At 56.4% G+C, this 20,359-nt stretch overlaps 1 protein-coding gene across 2 annotated transcripts in view; it reads left to right on the plus strand.

Moving 5' to 3' along the window:
- The first annotated feature begins 4,260 nt into the window (after window positions 1–4,260).
- MID2 (midline 2) overlaps window positions 4,261–20,359 on the plus strand; it is a 63,135-nt gene continuing 47,036 nt past the window's right edge. The window contains exons 1-2 of one of the 2 annotated variants that reach the window (XM_036402215.2): window positions 4,261–4,315; window positions 19,608–20,329. In XM_036402215.2, the coding sequence (XP_036258108.1) occupies window positions 19,664–20,329 (666 nt within the window). In that variant the 5' untranslated portion in view covers window positions 4,261–4,315; window positions 19,608–19,663. Of the gene's footprint in view, window positions 4,316–4,370; window positions 4,389–19,607; window positions 20,330–20,359 lie in introns of those variants that run through there. The other variant, XM_036402216.2, reaches the window with a different exon arrangement.

Consider the following 20,359-nt stretch of genomic DNA (forward strand, 5'->3'; position numbering starts at 1 on the left):
TTATTTCCTACTCAATTGATTGTTTAGGGGTCAAAATCGTGTCCTTGGGTATGGATGCCAGTAAACCGTCTGGGAAAAAGCTTACCCCACTCCCCTGGAGGGGCAACAACCTCTTGGTCATGGCAAAGAAAAGAAGCTTCCTCCAGAATGCATTGTTGTTTTATGTTGATTCCATGTATCCCATTGGCCCTTCCCCTTAGTTCTACTCCTGTGCCCTCATCTCATTCGTTCTGATGTTCTGCTCCACCCCTCACTATCCCTGTATAAACCCCTGCTCTCTCTGCCTGAGTGAGTTCTTGGGACCCGGACCCCTCTGTAGTAAGAGCTCAATAAAGACCCTCTGTGGAACCCCAGAGGAGGGCTCCATCCCTTCCTTCTGCATCGCTCGTGGCTGTGAGAGCGAGACGTGCCTGTGCACCCAGGATGTCTTTTAAAGCCACTTCTCTGGGAAGGTCAGGGCACTTGGCCACCTCTGCCCACTACAACCCTTGGGTGCAAGGCTGGACAGGCTTGGGCCCTTTCCATCCATGGGCTGGTACAGGTGCAGCTCAGGCCAGCACAGCTGGCTTTGTGCATGGGATGTTGTGCAGAATGCAGAATTACAGGTGTGTGACACTGACCCCTAAGCTCCGCAAGCATCATGCAGGTTTTTCCCACATGAATGTGTGACAGCGGGGACCCAAAGCTCAAGGATGCCAGGGAGAAGTACAGGCAGGGTGTCATCCCTCTGCATGCCTGACCTGAGGGACTTGGGAGCCTTTTCCTTGGCACAGCAGGTCTTTGTGAGCAAATCTGCTGCTGAGCTCCAGCATAGGAGAGTGCAAATGGCATTGGCAGTACAGAGATGTGCAGGAGATGGCTGGAAACCTGGCTGGATAGTTCTCACCTATCAAAGCCTGCCTCCTTTCCCTCTTGAGGTCCTGGAGGAGCAGAGCAGATTGCTCACAAACAGGGTGACACAAAAATCCTGTGACTCTTCTGAAAGAGTTGGACTGGATTGGGGAGCATCCAGGGTTGGTTTGAATGCAGAAAAGGGATGGACTTGGGAAAACAGACTTTCCTCTTCAGAAATCAACCCTCAGAGCCTGTGAAACAGCTCATCTGGCTGCTGGGGCTTTGGCAGGTCTGTCAGACCACGGGGCCTTAACAAAGGTCTTAACACTGCCACTGAGCCCTTGTGTGAGGATGAGGCATCGCTGTTATCCAGCAGAGTAAATTCCGGGGCAGGATGAGTACTCCACCTCCCTCGCCATGGGAGAGAGGTGGAGCTGGTAGCAGGCTCTGAAATTCCAGGCCTCAACATGAGGTGGTGCACAGCATCCACTCCTATCCCTGCTTTGCCGCTCCCTTCGCAGCAGGAGGGAGCCAGAGCAGAATGCCTTTGGGGAAAACTGGGGATAAAGGAGGTGCTAATGAGAACTGGAGAAATGAAATCATCAAAATGTATAAAAGAATCGAGAAGAAATTCTTCTGGGGGAATTCATCCATCCAGCCCTGCTCATCTCCACACTGCCTGCCTGCTCTTCAGAGGGAGTGGGAAGATGGATGCAGAGCTTAAAAGGATTTTTTTCCTCTCTGCTTTCCACTGGAAGAACAAATTTTCAAGGGGGAATCCTGCTTTATAACCTCGTGTTATTTATTCAGTCGGCATCCCAGGCACATGGCACAACTCAAGTGTTTCCATTCCTGTCTGTGCAATGAAGATGTGAGTGCAGACCAGCCTTGGGCAGGAAAATCACAATTCCCTGACTCCAAGCAACACACTCACAGCCATGTGATGCAGAAACTGAGGTGGTCCCTATTCAAAATGCACAGGTCCTAGAAGGGCTGCTGAGCACTTGCCACTCTGACAACGACACTCCTTTGTGGGCAGATGATCCCCCCACCCTGGACTACTACATCAGTGTGAGGAGGTCTACCCTCCTGCTGCCCTGCAGCTCATTAAAGTGCCATTTGAACCCTACCCCTTCTGTGTTTTGAGTACATGCACAGACACAACACCACAGTAATTGTAAATATTTGCCCAAGGTCACCTCTGCCACCTCTGCCGATTTAATGCAGGATCCCAGCTAATCCAGCATCCATCAGGCCTTGAGGGAGGCTGGCATCTGCAGTGATCCATGAGGAAAACTGTCTGAGGGACTTAAATATACTGTGTCTCTGAGCTATGATCTGGTGGGTCCCAGCCCACTGTGGGCCTTGGCATTGGGTCTGTTCAGGCAGCTGGAGCCGCAGCTGTGCACATCCGGCACAGCCCTTGGCTTGGGAGCCCCAGCAACAGCCAGATCCTGCAGAGCAGAGGAACCACAGGGGCTGATCTCCGTTGGGGCAGCCCAGCAGCTGCTCCAGCCCCACGAGCTGGTTCCCAGTGTGCAGAGGAGACACTGAGACTGATCTCTGCTGTGACACCCCTGAAGCTGCTCCCTGGCCCTGCTCATTTTGCAGTGAGGCTGGCACTGGAGCTGGGAGCTAGAGGGACATAGGCACACCATGGAGCTGGCCACCACTGCGCAGTGCCGCCATCTGGGCTTTGTGTCCCTGGCTGCTGTGGGAAGAAGGCTGAGGCTCTCAGAGATCAGGGCTGAGCTGCCACTGGTATCTGCACTCCAGCAAGTGCTGGGCAGTCAGGTTGTCGCCTAGAGTCCCTTGGTGGTGGGACTTTGTTGTGACCTCCAGCCATCTGTTCATTGTCACTGCTCTCAGTTCCCTGCAGCCTAATGTGCCATGTCTGGGGGCTGCATATCTCTGCTGTTGCCCAGCCAAGGGCTCCAGCTCTGCTCAGAGCCTGAACCCACCCCTGGCTACCTGCTGTGCGATACGGGTGGCTCTGAATTTGGAAAAGTGTCTTTAATTTCCTGCCTGTCCAAGGGTCAGAGGATGGGGCTCTGGTCAGGCTGTTCACTCACCTCACATTGCTCTGCACGGGTACATAGACAAAGGCTGGTCCCAGGACAGCTCTAGATTCTGTGATTTGGCCACAGCTGCCTGGGCTGTGCTTTCACTGCTAGAAAATCAGAGATGGGGCTTAATGCAAACAACATGGTGCATATTAACTCCCCTGTTGTCAGACCCTGCTGGAAGCAAGCATTTGTGATCTCTCTGCACAGTGAACCAGGTGAGAACCAGGCCAGCCATGGTGGTGGAGGCAGCCTTGGCTGCTCAGCAGCCTTGCATGTGTCCTGTCCCGCTGGAGAGCCACAGCAGGACAGCTGCCGTGTGCTCAGCGTCCACCCGCACCAACACGGTGCCTGTGTGTGTGTGCAGTGATGATGGCGCTCAGGGCACACAGGAGGCGCCTGCTGGTCCCGGCTCACTCCCAGCGCCTCCTCCAGCACCTGCCGGCAGCTTGCCCGGCCTCACCTTCAGATGCACCAGGAGCCTGGATGTATTTTTCCTCAGGTTTATTTTTAAAAGATGGCTCATTTTACACTCTGGGCAGCCTTCAAATATAAATAACCCGTGCCACATGTCTCCATATTATGAAGGAATAAATTACAGTTCTGGGTTCCCCCGTCATGTTTCCCTTTGATGTTATTGCTGTGGATACATATATATGTGCACTTTGCAGGTAACAATCCACCCAGAGCTGGTTTGCTGTATGGAGAACACTGGGTGGGATGTCCCTTTGTGATGCTGAACCAGGTGGTGAAAAACCCATTTAATTCATTTTTCGCTTTGAAAAAAATAAATCCGTTGAAAGACCCGCTGTCAAGGTACCAAGTCTCACCATAAACACATGGACACACAGTGCCATCCATCGCATGGGAACACACAGCTCCCCACATCTCACAGGGACACACACTGCCCCCCACCCCACAGAAGCACACGGTGTCCCCATCCCATAAAGACCCACAGTGCCTCTAAACCCACAGGAACACCGAGTGCCCCCCACCCCACGGGAACACTCTCTGTCCCCTGCCCCAAGGGAGCACACAGTGCCCCCAATCCCTCAGAGCATGTAGTATCCCCAGCCCACAGAACATGCCCTGCGCCGACCCCAGAGCGGCACGCAGTGTCCCCAGAGGGGTATGCAGTGTCCCCAGAGTGGAACGCAGTGTCCCCAGAGGGGGACGCAGTGTCCCCAGAGTGGAACGCAGTGTCCCCACGCCCCACGGTGCCGCCCAGGCCCGGGCGCGCTCCCGGCGCCGCTGCCGCGGCCTCACCTGCGGCGGGGCGGGGCCAAGAGGGAGGGGCGGGGCCGCGCGCTCTCTCTGGCCCCGCCCCGCCCGCCCCGCGCGCGCCGCCGCCGCCGCCGCCGTGTCCCCGCGCCTCCAAGATGCCCGGGCAGCGGCAGGGAGGCTCCCGCGGGCCGCCGGTACGTACCGGCGGCACCGGGGCGGGCGGGCGGGCGCACCGGGGCGGGCCGGGGGGGCTCCCGCGGGCCGCCGGTAGGTACCGGCATCGGGGCGGGAGGCGGCACCGAGTCGGGGAGGGGATGCCCCGACACACTGGTAGGTACCGGGGCGGGAGGAAACACCGAACCTGGCCGTCGGGGCACCGGCGCGGCCCTTCGGTTTGCAGCGAGTGCCGGGGCGGGGGACTGCCGCCCTTCCCGGGAGCCGTTGGCGGCTCCCCCCTCTCCCGATCGCCTCTCCCCGTTGCCGGGTGCGTCTGCCAGCCGGCTCCGTCACCTTCCGCCGCTTAGCGGGGAGACCCGCTTGGCCTGTCCCCGCTCGGGGCTCCCCGCGGCCTTCCCGTTCCCCCGGTTCGCTGAGGGCCGTCCTGCTGGGGAGCGGCGGTGCGTTACCGGCGGAGCGGATACGAACTGGCCGGCTCCCGGCTCCCCGCCCGCGGCTTTAGGGACCCCGTGCGCACCTCGTCGTGCCCCCGCCGTTCCCCCTCACCCCGGGTTTCACGGCGGAGACTGTCGTATCCCCTCTCGCTGCCCAGCCCCGTGCCAGCTCCCAGCGGTTTGTGGTGCCGGGTTGTCGTCGCCGCCGCAGAGCCGGTGCGGGGCCGGTGCTGCCCTGATCCTGCTGGGATCCCCCCCCACACCCCTTCTCCCAGCGGGGCTGGAATCTGATGAACTCCAGGGCCACGGAAGTTAATCGGTAGCGGGCTCCGTGATCGGTGCTTCGGAAGCCGCAGAGGAGAGACACGGGCACGTGTGGGAGGTCTGCCAGCGCTGCCCCCCCGGGCACCGGGGGTCGGGAGACGTTTCCGGGGTACTGCCCGCACTTTGGGGTGTCACTGCTGAGCTGGCAGCGGAGTGTGTTTGCTTGAGCCGAGGACCTGTGCAGCTGCTGGAAAACGTGCCCAAGTGTCACCTCGTTCTCGCGCTTTATTTTCCTGTTTTGCCTCAAAAACATCCCAACCACAGGTTTATTGCCCCTGTGTGCACAGCAGGCGAGGGCTGGAGCACAGCTGGCAAGGGCTGGAGTGCGGTGAAGGGCCGTTCTGCCCAGCGGTCTGCGGAGTTTCCGGCGAGGGCAGATGGCTCTGCTTGCTCCGTCATTCCCTCAAGTCCGGACACGCCGGCGTTAATGGCTCCTGCCCTTCCTGGCTGCCGCCCAGCTCTCCCCAGCCAGCCCGGAGGTTTCGGCTCGGCTTTTGTTGTCGGAAGGCGGCTTCAAGGAGACCGGCTCTGCCGGAGGAGCTGCCGCAGCCGGGTGGGAGCTGGCAGCGGTGCCTGGCGGAGCACAGGGCACTGTTGGCTCCCAGTTGCAGGGGGACATCATCGGGCAGTATCTGGCAAACCTGGGAGCTGCCACCGACCTGTCGGCCTGCCGGGGGGGCGTTGAGTGTGGGCTCGAGCTGCTCCCAGACCCTTCTGCAGTGCCCTTCCCTCCTGTACCCCGGCTGCAGCGGGCAGTGACCCTCAGTCTCTGCTGGAGGGGCTGTGCAGAGCTGCCTCCGCTCCCCCGGGTGGCATGGGCTCTGTGCTGAGGTTGTCTGTGCTGCATTTCACCGTCGAAGAGCAGACTCGAGGCTTGGCTGGTGCCCCTGACCAAGGGGTAGTAAAACAGGCCAGAGTACAGAGGGAGGGAAGGAGGGAGGCTGGCCCAGGCAGCAGTGCTGGAATACTCTCGCACTGAGGGGATGTTCCCTGAGGATGCTCCTGGGAAAAGACAGTAAGTGCAATAGCAACACAAGGAGGAAGGATGAATTGATGCCAATGACAGCAGCAGCTGTCTCGGTTCAGGCAGGTGGCTACAGAGCCCTGGATGTGCTGGCTGCTGCGATCCGAGCTGGGTCTGTGCCCTGTGCAGCCTTCCATGGCGGCTGGGAGGCCGTGCCTGTGCACAGCCCACGTCCTGCCTGGTTTGGAAGTGCTGCTTTGCAAAAGAGATGGAGCTGCAGTGGGTGATAAATCCCTGCCTTGCAAAGCATGCACTAGGTGAGCTGTGCTGGCCCCCGAGGTACAGGCACGGCTCAGGGGTATGTGTCAGTGTGTGTGCCAGTTTGTGAGCAGAGTGGGATTAGCCCTGGGACCATGTGAGATTGATAAATGACTTAGTTTTAAAGCCAGGATTATGTTGTCTCCTGCTCCATCCCCTCCACGGACAGATAGGTGTTTCCAAACCCAGGGGCCAGGTGCTGTGACTCCCCTGGACTTTCCGTGGGTTTCTGAACTGTCACTTGGGGCTTCTGTACTGGGGAGGGGCGCCTTAAGCCTTTTAGCTCCTGGGTCAACCCCTGGCTTTAGGGGGTTGTGCATCCCAAAGGCTGGTCACTGGAGAGACCAAGGCTGTTCCATCAGAGATGCTGGAATCAGAACTGTCTCTGCAGGCTGCACAGCTGGTTCATTAAAGGAAGCTGATGAGCAGTGTGATTATTTTGTTCCTCTGTAAGGAGTTGCCGCTGCCAATTAGAAACCCACCTTAGCCTGCTCAGAACCCCTCTGAGGCTGGTGCTCCCCACATTGGGGTGAGAGGGTCTGTGGCTGCTCCCCTGAGCTCCCTTCTGGAGGGGGACAAAGCCTTGGGGAGGCTGGAGCCTGTGTTGCTGCTTTCCCTTGTTTTTAGTGTTCTTTGCCTGGAAAGCGAGTGTGTGTTGCAGCCTAATGAGTGCCTGGCTGTGCCTGTCAGGCAGCCCTGGCAGCCCCTCTGACCAGCGAGCACCCTCGTGGGGATGCTGATGACCAGTCTCGGGCTGCTGCTTCCAATGCCATTGCTCGCTACTGTGGAGCCTGGGTCCCAGAAATGCCAGGGCAAGGAGGTCACCAGCAGGAGAATGGTGTGTCTGTGTGGCTCTGAAAGGCGCCTTGTGCTGTGCGAGGGCAGGGGGCTCCAGTGGCATGCAGGGAACGTCTCACCCCTGGGATCCTGGGCGCCTGCGTGTGTTCCTACACAGTGCTGGAAACATTGGGTTGAACCTTCGTGCCAGTGGCCCTGGACGTGCCTCTCGTCCTTGGGTGCAGGGAGGGGCACGGTGCTGAGCCCGGAGCTTGTGGCTGTATCATCCTTTGGAGAATGCAGGACAGAGCTAGGCATGCTGCAGCCCTGGCTTTTGGGGTGCCAGTGGTGGGGCCCTGCCAATGCTGGCAGGATGTGGGGGCTTCGTCTTCTGCGCTTTGCTGTCTTTGTCCCAGCCCCTGGCCCAGGGAGCATGGCCAGTGGCAGAACTGCCCTTTTTGTGCCTCTGGATGCACTGCACTTTCTCAGGAAACAGCCAGTTGGGCTTGCTAGCAGTCCATCACTCTGCCTTGCTCTGGCCCCCTGTCCTGGGGCCAGGTGCGTCCTGTGACCAGGATGGGGACACCCTTGCCCTTGTTTTCTGGGGCTACCAGCTCCCTGCTGTGGGGAAGGCAGCCCCCAGCCCCCAGTAATGCCTTTTAACACATCAAGGACAGGAGTGGGTTGCTGGCCCCCAGGCCTGCTCCAGCGACAAAAATCTGGGATGCTGTTGTGGGGGTCAGGCTGGACCACTTTTTATCTTCTTTTCTTGCAGTCTCAGCTCTGTCGTGCCAGTCAGCCTCCATGCAGCTCACTGATCCCCCTGTCACTGTGGGCTTGGCTTCCTCCCACAGCAAACAAACCTGAAGTGCCCTGGGTGCCAGGAGGGCAGGGGACGTTTCTCTCCTGGGGGAGTTCCCTGTGTTTCAGTGCTGCTGTCATCCCTGTCACAGAATCATAGAATAGGCTAAGTTGGAAGGGACCCATCAGGATCAGTAAGTCCAATTCCTGGCCCTGCACAGACACCCCAAGAATCTCATCATCTGCCTGAAAGTGCTGTCCAAGTGCTTTATGAGCTCTGACAGCCGTGGGGTCATCACCACTTCCCTGGGGGCGGGGGTTGTCCCAGTTTCAAGTCACCTGCTGGATGAAAAAACACTTCCTGATGTCCAGCTTAAATATCATGTCCCTGTCCCCCTTTCCCTCCCCCTAAATGATGTCCCTTTCTCCTATGTGTGTTTGCTCACAGGGGATGTAGGCTGTCCCAAATGCCCCCTGGTGCTACACCAGTGACTGCTCCCAGAGCCCAGGACTGGGGAGGGGACACTGCCCCACTGCAGGTGCCATCAGGTCCCCCATTGCCCAGGTGTGTGGGAAAGCCTGGTGTGTTCTGTGTCTGCTCCCACCTCAGCCAAGGCTGCCTTGCCAAGGTCCAGGAGCATTTTGGATTGTGCTGAATCTGGGGAGTCTCTTGAAGTGGAAAAGGCTTGTGGTGATTCTGATGGAAACTGTTTATTATTGAACGGGAGGCTGCCTGGGAGGCCCCAGTGAGAGGCTGCTGCTGCAGGAGCCCAACGCTGCCGCCAGGTCTTCCCAACTGGGTGGTGGCATCTAGTTTGCTTCCTTTTGGGCATTTCCCGTGGGATTTCCACCCTTGGACAGGAAAAGGGTGTGGGTGGGATCTGGCTGGAATGGAATCTCAGCTAGAGCAGCCTGTGAATGAATGGGGATGCTGCTGCCACTGTGTGGGTTAAACAACTTCCGAGTTTTTTACTCTCAGTAGAGTGAAGGGAAATGGGGGAGAGGGAGAGGAGGGGAGAGTTGTGGGGGGTTTTTGTTTGTTTGGAGGAGTTGGAGTTTTTGATTTTTCTGGGATTTTTTTACAGATGTTGCAGTTGGATGCTATAAGCTCTCAGGTCTCAAAACTGTATTTTATAGATCTCACTATCTGGTGACTGCTAGAGAAGGAAAACCCACACCCACAGGCTTGTGAAAAGCCAATGTGAGAAATAACAAGGAAACTTGCTGCATCACTGAGACTGAGGGCAGATCCAAGGGACTCGTGCTGCATCCATGCAGGAACACACACAGCTGGTCTGTGTGCCAGCTGTGTCAGGGATCCCCCAGCTTCACACACTTTCTGTGGGATTCCAAATGAAAGGGCTCCTTGCCTTTGCAGAATGTCATTATTGTGTTTATAACTGAGATTTGTGTCTCAGAGAGAAATAAATTGCTCAGTCTATTTCTCGTTTTGCAGATGCAGGAAATCAACTACTACACAAACCCAATTTTGAATTGGTTGACTGAAGGGGGAAAATTGCATTCAGGCAGGAGGCAGAGGCCTGGCTGGAGTGGGGTTCTGTGGGGGCATAGGGGAGGTGACAATGTGCCAGCTGTCACAGGTGGAGCCTGCAGCATCCTCTGACACCACAGCAGCAATATTGAGGAATAAATTAGCTTCCTTTTTCAAAGAGACACAGAGCAGCTTAAATGCATTTTGTGGATGATCCTCAAAGAACCCCACAAACCTGGTTGTATAACAGGACTGAATGCAGCGAGGCAGGGAAGGGTGGTCTCAAGGATGGTCAATAACCCAGAGCAGGGGTGGGCTGGGGCAGTAGCACTGGCCTTTGAGCTCAGGGCATGGGGCTGTGAGCAGCTGCTCTCGTTCACTGCCCCCTGGGCCTCCTGGCAGGAGGAATGGGCGGGGGTTTTGAACTGCTTGGTGACCTGGCTCAACATTTCTCTAAGGAGGCTGGGGTTTTGACTGGATGCTGTACAGGCTCAGGCTGCCACCCGCACTGTTGTGCTGATGCTGGGATCCAGCGTGACACTGTGGTGCTGGCACTGCTGGCTGTTGTGCTGCTCAGTGCTCCAGCACCTGGATGAGGCAGACCACAGGCCTGCCAGACTGAATATACATCTATACACATAACACTATTAATTTTTTAAGGTGGAATTTTTTAAAACTCTTTTGCTCCTGTTAGTACTTTCCCAAGCCTCTGGCCACCATTGTGGTCAGTCCTGGAGTGACCCTGCAGAGTGCTGTGCTCCCTCCAGCACTGCAGGAATTTGTGTCCACTTGTCATTCCTCAGCAGGTGTGTGCTTTGCCTGTCTGTGGAGCCGCAGTTGTTTCCCATGGGGAATCAGGAGTGTCAGGTGCTCTTGGAGGCACCTTGGTGTGTCAAACCCCCAGGGAGGCTCTGGAATCATCTGTGATCATGACAGATGCAAAATTTGGGACGTTTTGGGCTCCTTTCAGATCATTAAAGAACTTATCAGTGTGTGAGAGCAGGTATTGTCTGTGCCCTGCCTCTTTTCGCCAGCCAGAAGCCTCTGCCTCCCTCTGGCAGCCCACAGGGAGGGAGCAGGGATGGCAGGAGGAAATTACCTTTGTAGTTACCTGCTTCATGTCCTGAATTGCAGCTGAGCAGAGCTGAAAGGGATGGCAGGCAGATCCAGAGCTCCCAAAATTACCTTGGCTGCCCCTCAGAGCAGGGAAGGGAACTTTGGAGAGATGCGGTGTGGTGGAGGCAAGCTGGCTGGGAACAGGGGTGATGGAGGCAACCAGCATGGTCCAAGTTCTCCACCCAACTGGGTGGGGATGGTGGACTTGTTTAGTGTGCTCTGGGATGCAGCCTGTGCTGGGTTCAGGGCTGTTCCCTGGTCCATTGCCACAGGCTGATCCATGGGGTGAGCTGCATGGTTCTCCCCTCGCTCTGTGAGCTCCGTGCCTGCCTTCAGCAGTTAGTCCCCATGCTGGCATGAGCCATGGAATTCACGTCCTGCAGTGGCACGGCTGTGCTGGTGCCCTTGGCTCAGGAAACCGCTCCTGCGTGGCTGGGGGAGTGAGCCTGGGGCTGGTCCCAGAGGATGCAGTGGTATTGCTGGTGGAGCATCCTTTGATGTGCTTCATAAAGTGCGAATGACAGCACTGTGGGTGTCGATGACATTCACAGCAGACCATGGGACATGGGGACAGCCAATGGCTCTGCCATACCTGTCCGTTCTGTGTGCTGGAGCCTCCTCCTCCTCCTCTCTAGAGATCCAGCCCCTTGACAGAGGATATTGCAGGGGGAAGCTGAGCCAAGGGGAATTGGTGTTTTTTTGTTTATAAATGTATTTTATTTTGAGATGATGGGCAAAAGTGCTCTTGTGCAGCAGTGGAGAGGTCTCCCCAAAGAGATGCTAATGGCTTTGAGTCACCTCAGGGCGTGGGAGCATTTTGTCTTGAAAGGCTTTAAATGACCTGTGTAATGCGCTGGAAAAGTGTCCAGGGAGCGCTGGGTCGCTCTGTCATTCCGCAGCACCAGGAGGGGGATTAGGAAATGCGGCTGGTCTGTGGAGCACTCCCAAGGGACTGGGGTAGGAAAAAGGATTAAAAATTGCTGTAGTTTGAAAACAAGCCCTAGTTGGGCCTTCGCTGTGATGGAGAGGAGCTAACTGTGAAGAGCAGATCTCCGGCTGGCTGTGGAGGGAGGCGTGGGGGCCCGTGGGTCCCTTCCCGCAGCGATGGGAGCTCTCCCTGCGCTTTGCTCGTGGCTGACCCGAGCAGCGCTGGTATTGCTGGCTGTGCCCTGCTGCGAGCTCCATCTCCAGACCTCCTCTGCTGGGACCCTCCGTGCATGGGCCCAGCTTGAGCCAGGCTGGCTCTGGGAGAAACGTGTCTCCAAGACTTGTGCTCGTGTGCCTGGAAGCCTGGAATGGTGAAGCCCCTTTAGAAAGAGGCAGCTTTCCTCCTTTTAAATCATTAATCTCTTTTAGGTGGCCCGGGAGCCCAGTTATGCCAGTCTGAGTGCCTCTTCCTGGGCATTGCAGGGTGGGAAGGGGGTGCAGAGGGAAGGAGGAGAGTGGACAAATATCTGCTACCTGCTTTGTTTCTGCACTGGGCATTAGCACTAATTATCCCCCCATTGTCTCCAGTTCCTGCAGGAAGTGTTGTTTATCCTTTCAGCCTCCCAGGAATGCAGCCCAAGGAGCTGTGCGGATATATTTAACCTTGTGCAGAGCAGCACAATGGCCCTTGGATTTCCCGGCCCCGTGGTATCTCGGGGAAGTGGAGCTGATCTGTCGCTTTGGGGCGGGGAAGTTGGAGAGGGCGCTGGGTTGGGACCGCGACCAGGCTCCGGGCTGGCTGCACAGCCTCCATGCAGTGAGGCCGGGATCTGCCAGGGGGTCGGAACTGCTGCTTTTGCGGCTGCACTGAGCAGCAAAATGGGGCTGAGCCGATGCCATCGGCAGCGTGTGTCCCATGGGCTGGGGGCTGGTGTGGTGCCGGGGTTACGTGTGCTCCTCAGAGCTCCATCAGCACACTCGGCAGCCCTGGGCCAGCAGGGTCGTGACAGAGCCTTTGGTTCAGACAGCAGCTCCCATCCCCTCTGGAGCCCTTCTGGCTCCCTTGGCCCCACTCAGTTTTCTCCCTTCCCAGCATGAGTCAGGTGGTGCAGAGGGGCAATGCCCAGAACAGGTTGGGGGTACCATGGTGGGATACCCCTCTTGGGCTCTGTACCTTTGCTGGGTTGAGACTGTGCTGCGCAGGGGCAACCCCCCTTTCTTTGATTGAGGATCTGTTGTTATTCTACCCCCCTGAAAACATCCCTGTAGCAGAGCTTTGAGTTTTGCACAGCAGGAGGGGTCCTGGGGAGCACTGGTGCGGGGCCAGCTCCTTTGCTGGGGTGCACTGGCCCCTCACTGTGGTCACGCTCCTGTGACAGCAGCACTGCTACCTTCCCAGGTCTGGGTCTGTGTTTCCTGGCTGTTTCCCATGGTGGGCTTTGCCACGAGCTCAGCCTTGCCTTCACTCTGGTCATGTCTCTGCACCTCTTTGAACTCCACTCCTCTGTGGGTGAGTTGTGCCAGTGTCCTGCGCTTGGTGTCCTCTAGGAAGCACTAGAGTGGGGATAACCCTGGTGTGCCTCGTGGGGTGCAGACCCTGAAGGATGCTGGTCCCCTAGTACAGCACTGGGACTGTGAGCACAGGAGCTGGCTGCTGCTGCTCCAGCCTCTGGAGAGACCAAGGGGTTTGCCTTGCAGTGCCCTCCTCCTCGGCAAGGCAGACCTCTGTGCCGAGCCTGTATGATCTCTGCAGCGTCCATGACTTGCCATGGCTTGCTCTGGAGCCCAAAGGTTATTCCAGAGCACCAGCTGCCACTGCAGCTATGCCCTCCCTCATCTTTGTTGGCCTGGGGGCTGGTGGCTGTGGTAGGGACGAGGCTGGGCTGGAGCTGCATTGCAGGCGGTGGCTGAGGAAGAGGGGAAGGATGCAGAGCCACAGGGTGCGCCTGGAGAAAGGCTCAGATCAAAAGGCTGCTGCCATGTGTGCTCTGGCAGGAGCCAGCTGGGAGCGGGGCTGTTTTCAGGAGCTGCTGGGTCTGCTTGCCGGCTGTACAGCATCAGCTGGAGAGGCTGGCAGAGCAGGGTGGCAGGAGAGCACAGAGCTGCAGGAGAGGTAAGGGAGGGGAGGGGGTGGTGAGACCTGGAACAGTGGAGTTCTGTGGCAGAAGGGGAGGGACAATTTGCAGGGAGGGGGGGTGGCAGGGCTACCAGGGCTGTGTGAATGCTGGACGTGCCACTTTGGTGGCATGCCTGGTCACCAGCTGCTTTTCTCAAGGGCCAGACTGGAAGGGGGTCACTCCCTTCTGCAATGGCCTGGTGGGTCTGCTCCTGCTAAAGCCACGTGCCTGCAGCTGTCCCTGACAGTGCCACAGCCCCCTCCCAGCCCTCAGAGTCACTGTGACCCCCCCCAGCTTCAGCCCCTGAGCTGTGGGGGCAGCTGCTGGCAGAGAGGTAGGGACTGTGGGTTTCATTGCAGTGGGGGTGGATGAACGGATGGACAGACATATGCAGCGTGTGGGAAGGAGGGTTGCTGTGGTCTGCGACCTGCCAGAGCCTGAGACTGGCTGCTGCAGCCCCAGGTTTCACAGATTAGGGAGGCAAGTGCTGGGGACCTTGGGGAGCTGCTGTCTTCCCCAGGAATTGGAAGCAGCTGTGCTGTGCTCCGGGGATCTGCCACAGTGGAGGGACTGGAGAGGTGCCCTGAGCCTTTTGTGTCTTGTCAACCCCCAGGCCACTGATGAAGATGGCAGGGGAAGGTTCCCACATGGTGTCAGTGGCAATTGCCCCATAATGTCCTGGAGAACAGTGTGTGCCATTGCTGCCTGGGGTGTCTTCAAACCCCTCCAGCTGATGAGGAATCCACATGGCAGGATTCCTGCTGTATGGCTGCAGGAGCCAGGGAGCAAACTACAGGGAATCCCTTCCTGATCCAACCTGCAGCTCAAGGGCTCCAAAATGCTGCATCCCCTGGGAGCCCTTTGTGGACACATGCTGTGCTGAGGTCCTGTGGGAGCACTCCAGGAGCTGTCACCTTCCTGGGCGCTATTTGTCAAAAAGAGGCAAACTTTTCCCTTGTACCAGGATATCACTAGAGATCAAACAAAGGATCTTTTCTTGGTGCTTGCCTCTCTGACATAATGGAGGTGAATGAGGTGGAGACCTTGTAGGCTTTAGCTGGAGCATCCTTGTCCCGTGCAGAAAACCCAAGACAGCCCTTCCCAACCTTGGAGCCTGACAGGAGACATTCAGGAGTAAAGGGATTTTGTGATGGAGCAAAATGGTCTCATCCCATCAGTGAAGGCAGTGATGAAGGTGAACTTCCCAGAGGGAATAAGGTGCAGTGCAAATGGAGGAGTTAAAGAGCACAAATGGCCAGTGCCTGCTGGGCTCTGGTGGCTCTTCTGGAGGGTTTAAGAATGAAGCAACTGAACTGCCAGCACACAGGGGTCTCTCATTGAAGTGAACTGCTGCACAGGAACCCAGCCTCCTGGCTCTGTCCTTCATTTAAGAGATGCAGGAAGAGCAGTGGAAATTATGTGGAGCAACCTTGCTTTAGCACTAAGCAAATTGGCTTGGAAAATAATTAAAGCTGGTATGGAAATGCTGTTTCAGTTTGATGGATTAGGGACAGCAACACAGCTTTTATAGGGGGAATCCAGTTTAACTGCAGCAGGTGATGTTCTTTTTCTAGTATGGCAGTAAAGTGATTGGGGAGGGCAGCTGGGAGACAGATCATTGGGATTTTCAGAAAGCCTCAGACAAATCTGTGGAGTTATTACAGTGGGAGTGGTGGGAGGAAAGGCCAAGTTCTGTTTGATGTGTTCAGGTGTTCTGGGAGGGAGGAGTAGAGGTGATGATGTGGCCAAGGGATGCTCTGTGCTGGCTGCAGCTTTGAGCTTCAAATTTGGTGTTAAATATGCACAGCTGATGGAAATAAAGCACAGAAGGAATAAGTAACGGTGGATGTGAATTGGCTGGAGGAGCCTGGAGGCCTTCCCTCTCCCTGGGGTGCCTTCCTTAGGTCAGAAGCTGTTGCTGATTACACAGCTGGGGCTGTGTTCCTCCTAGGACCCTGTTTCTCCTGGAACAGGCCCATCCCAAGGGCAGATTCAGGCAAGTTGGTTGGGAAGGCTTGAGCTGGCAGGAGCACAGGGTCATTGACAGAGCTGGGGAAATGAAGGGGGGACCTCTTCCCCCTGAGCTGCAGAATAGGTCCCTGCTGCCGTGGGGGCTGCGCCGGGCTCCTCAGGAGTGAGATGAACGAGATGTGGCTGCTGCACGGGCTGTTCTGTCCTCCCCTCAACACTGATCCGGTTTTGAACTAATTTTCCCAAGGACAACAAAAAGGATGGAGACAACTGCTGCCCAGATTTTGTATCCTGCTGTCACTGTGCCAATTAAGGAAAGGGTTGCCATATTTTATTACTTTCTTCGTTAATGCACGGGTGGAGCAGCATAGCTCTTCTAAAGCCTCATTCTTGGAAGGAGCTGAGCAATCTCGGCTGGAGCTTTTTTGAGGGGGAAGAGAAGTTAAAAAAAAAAAAGAGGGATAAAAAGGGGAAGGGGAAATAAATAATCATATTTGGTGTGGAAAATACCAACCTGCAGAATTAACATTTGTCTGAACACATCTGGATATCCTGGTGTGGGACTCTGAAGGCTGGCCAAATTCTGCCTTGGGTTGATGCTGGGGGAGACCAGAGGGAATTTTATGTGGACTTGGAAAACATGGGTAAAAATGGGGCCTGGATGCTGCTCAAGGGGAAAGCATGAATTTTGGGTTGGGTGCCTGTGGCCTCAGGTGATGTACACCAGGATGTCTCCCTCCCAGGTATGGATGGGGTGATGTGGGCAGCATCTCTCCTTCAATATCTCTCCTTCCTTCTTCCCTTGGTGCCAAACCTCTGCATCTCTCCTGGCAAACCCGTGAGCTTGAGGCAGTGATGAAGAGCTTTGATAGTGTGAAAATAATTATCTGGGAGAAGAGATGGGGGAACCCTTGTATCTAGGAACCCTTGGTGTAACTTGCCAAGGGTGACCCATGTACCCTCACCCTGCTGCTCCAGGCTGGCACACAGTGTTTGGAGACCATCTGGGCTGGAAGTAAAAGCAACAGTCACTGTGTCCCAGAGGATCTGGCACTGGCTCTGCACTGGGCCTGCATCATCCTCAGCTCTGCCCCCCTGGGGTTTGCTGCCCTTCCCCATCTTTTCTGTTAGTCATTGATTTCCCACCCCCTCCCCCTTTTCCCTTAGTTTTGGGCAAAGCTCAGATCAACACAGAAAAATGTTTGGTTGGATGTCACATGCTGTTAACTTGCTGCTGCTGCACAGTGTCATTACAGGCCAGCATGGACAGGGCCACTGACTCTTGGGCACAAAGGACACGGGGCTGTCTATAAACAGTGGTAGTATTTTATAACTTTTATATTTAGGGAGTTAATGACTCTAAAGAAAACGCATTTTAATCTAATCAGCTATTCCATGGGCTGTGTCAGTCCTGGACATCAAAGAGAACATCAAAGTGAGAGGCATGAAAGGCTCTGATGGCAGCATGGCTGCTTTGCCAGGTGTAGCATCTTGGAGCAGGGCTCCACTTCCTCCTCTGAGGGGGCTCCTCCAGCAGGGCTCCTGCAGCTCCAGACAGGCTCCTGTCCCTGCTGCTGTACTGCCTTTGAGCAGGCTCCTGTGCCTCCTCCACTCCTCCGAGAGGGCTCCAGCTTCTGTCCCAGCCTGAGGCTCCTCTTGGGTATGTCACAGGTCTTGTCCCAGGAAGGAAAACAAGATTAATGTACAAATGTCCCTCAGTAACAAAACCAAAGGCTGTTTAAACTTTCTGCATTGTTTTCCCTTGGATAGCAATGGAGCTGCGTGTGAAGCCTGAAGTTGGATATGGGAGATGCTGCTCCGTGGGACATCTGGCTCTAGCAAGGTGTTGGGGAGCCTTTCACGTCAATCCTGATTTTTAAATTCTTTTCCCAGTCTTAGGCTATGAAACAAATCCTGTTCTTGTCCTTTCTTTTTTTTTCATCTTTGTGTTTGCTGACCGGGGAGAACCCGTGAGTGATGGGAGGCAGGAGAGGCTGTGCCCCCAGCTGGGCTGGCACAGGGATTCTTGGTCTGGGGCTCTTGGTGCCAGGCTGCAGCTCTGGCACAGGGAGAGGCTGGCGTGGGAGGTGCCTGGAGCACTGGGGGTGTATTGGGACCCCTCATCCTGCCAGGCCTGCAGCATGGGGAGCCCACTGGATCCAGGGCAGCCCAAGCAGCCAGCAGGCTCAGGGCCAGGAGCAGTTTCCTCCCCGCTGCTTTCCCATGGCTGTGGCAGCTCCGAGGCTTCAGAAACCCTCCGTGGGCTGTGCAGAGGAAGCTGCTGGGAGCCCTCACTCTCCTCTGCTTGTTTGGATCCAGCGATCCACTTTCTCCACTGTCTCTCTTGGGGAAAGAAAAATAATTTTAAATGTGTGTATGTGTTTGCAAGGCTGCATTTGGCCAGCAAGAGCTGCTTCAGCATGAACGTATGAAAATATCCAAGGGATTTATTTTATAAGCCCCTTGAGCTGGTGCAGGGAAGAGCTCAGGATTTCCTCCAGGCACTTGCACATCCTATTTCAGACAATAGGGAAGACATGGTGCAGTGGGGTGGGGGTGATGGAACAGATATGTTCAGTGGGATGGGGATGGGCATGGCCCAGTGTGGCACCTGTGCAATTTGCCATTTGCAGGTGCTAGCAGCAGCCTGGGGCTTCGAGCAGCTAGACCCTCTCCTGCTGCTGGGTTATCCCCCTAGGCTTTGGTTACAGCCCTTTTTCATAGAATCCCAGGCTGGTTTGGGTTGGAAGGACCTTAAAGCTCGTCCAATTCCAATCCCTTGCCATGGGCAGGTACACCTTCCACTATGTCAGGTTGCTTCAAGCTCCCTCCAGCTTGGCCTAGAACACTTCCAGGGATCTAGGGACAGCCACAGCTTCTCTGGGCAACCTGTGCCAGGGCCTCCCCACCCTCACAGGGAAGGGTTTTCCATCTTATCCCCAAGCAGAGCCTGTGCACCACACCAGGATGTTCCAGGGGTGAAAACAAAGCTAGGCTGGAAGCAACCATGTTGCTTCCCACAGGGTCAGTTCCTGCAGTGCCAGGGTGAGGGGTCCCTGTGGCTGTGACTGAACAGGGCTCTCCTTACATCCACAATGAGGGACACCACAGTGGGCATCACTTGGAGCCTGTCTTGCTCTGGCTGAGGAAACCAGGAGGTACCACTTGTGCACTGGATGGTGGGTGAGAAAGGAGCGGCTGGATCTGGTTCCATGTCACTGCATGACTGTTTGGGAACATGCTGGGATGCTGGCAGAGGCTGGGTAGCACTTGGGATGCAGCTCCTGGTGCTCTGCAAACCAGAGTTGGGAGCAGCAGGTTGAGTTGCCTGCTGGGAGCTGTTTTCCAGCCTCGTGCAAGGGAAGGGAGCTAAAAATACAGCTTGTTTGCCTCCAGCTGGAGTTGATTTAGGTATCCCTGGCTGTTGTGGAGTGCAGCAGAGGACAGCCAGTAGTGGAACTTTGCCAAGTATAATTTCACTGCTATGCCCTCCCCACCCTGCTCCAAAAAGCAATGGCCAGGAAAAGCAGGGAGCAGGATGGGATGTTAAGAGCTCCCAACCTGCTCTGCTCAGAGTTTCCACGACATGATTTGCCTTTTCTCCTTCACGAGAAGCAGGCCTGGAGCTGCTGGAGGGGATAAGAGGTTTTTCTGTGCCATGCAGAGCAGCATGGAACGCCAGCACGGCCACACCCTGGTCTTGGCAGCACACACCAACACAGACATGAAATCATGTGGTTTCTCCTGATTTTGTCTCCAGCCTTGTCGTCCAGGTCCTGCCCTGGCTGGGCTGGAAGGTGTGAGAGGAGCTGCTTCTCCTCCTCTCCCATCCCCTCCATGTGGCTCCTGTCCCACTGCAACTCCAGGCTCTGCTCCATGTGGGATGAGACAGCTCCAGCCTGTGCTTGCAGGGGCCTGGCAGGGCTGGAGTTGACAGCATCAGAATGCAAAGGGTGTCAAGGTATTGCATGGGTGATGTGTCCAACCCCCCACGCACCTGCTGCTGGAGGACTGGAGCAGCCCAGGAGTGCAGCTGTAGCCTCACATCTCTGCTCTCCTTCCTTGCAGGTTCCTGACAACCTTCCCTGGTTTTTGATGCTGAATCAGGATTGTGTTAACTAAAGATGGAAACACTGGAGTCAGAATTGACCTGCCCAATCTGTCTGGAGTTATTCGAGGACCCCCTCCTGCTGCCCTGTGCCCACAGCCTCTGCTTCAGCTGTGCCCACCGCATCCTGGTGTCCAGCTGCTCCTCCAGCGAGTCCATCGAGCCCATCACCGCCTTCCAGTGCCCGACCTGCCGCTATGTCATCTCCCTCAACCACCGGGGCCTGGAGGGCCTCAAGAGGAATGTGACCCTGCAGAACATCATCGATCGCTTCCAGAAGGCGTCCCTGAGCGGCCCCAACTCCCCCAGCGAGAGCCGCCGCGAGAGGACCTATCGCAACAGCCCTACCATGTCCGTGGCCGGCGAGAGGATCGCCTGCCAGTTCTGCGAGCAGGATCCGCCCCGCGACGCCGTCAAGACCTGCATCACCTGCGAGGTGTCCTACTGCGACCGCTGCCTGCGCGCCACCCACCCCAACAAGAAGCCCTTCACCAGCCACCGGCTGGTGGAGCCCGTGCCTGACACGCACTTCCGTGGACTGACGTGCCTGGAGCACGAGAACGAGAAGGTGAACATGTACTGTGTCGCTGATGACCAGCTCATCTGTGCCTTATGTAAACTGGTGGGCCGCCACCGGGACCACCAAGTGGCATCGCTCAGCGATCGCTTCGAGAAGCTGAAGGTAAGGATGCAGGATTCCTCCAGAGTGCTC

The sequence above is a fragment of the Molothrus ater genome, chromosome 14 (assembly GCF_012460135.2).
Source record: "Molothrus ater isolate BHLD 08-10-18 breed brown headed cowbird chromosome 14, BPBGC_Mater_1.1, whole genome shotgun sequence".
Taxonomy (NCBI): Eukaryota; Metazoa; Chordata; class Aves; order Passeriformes; family Icteridae; genus Molothrus; species Molothrus ater.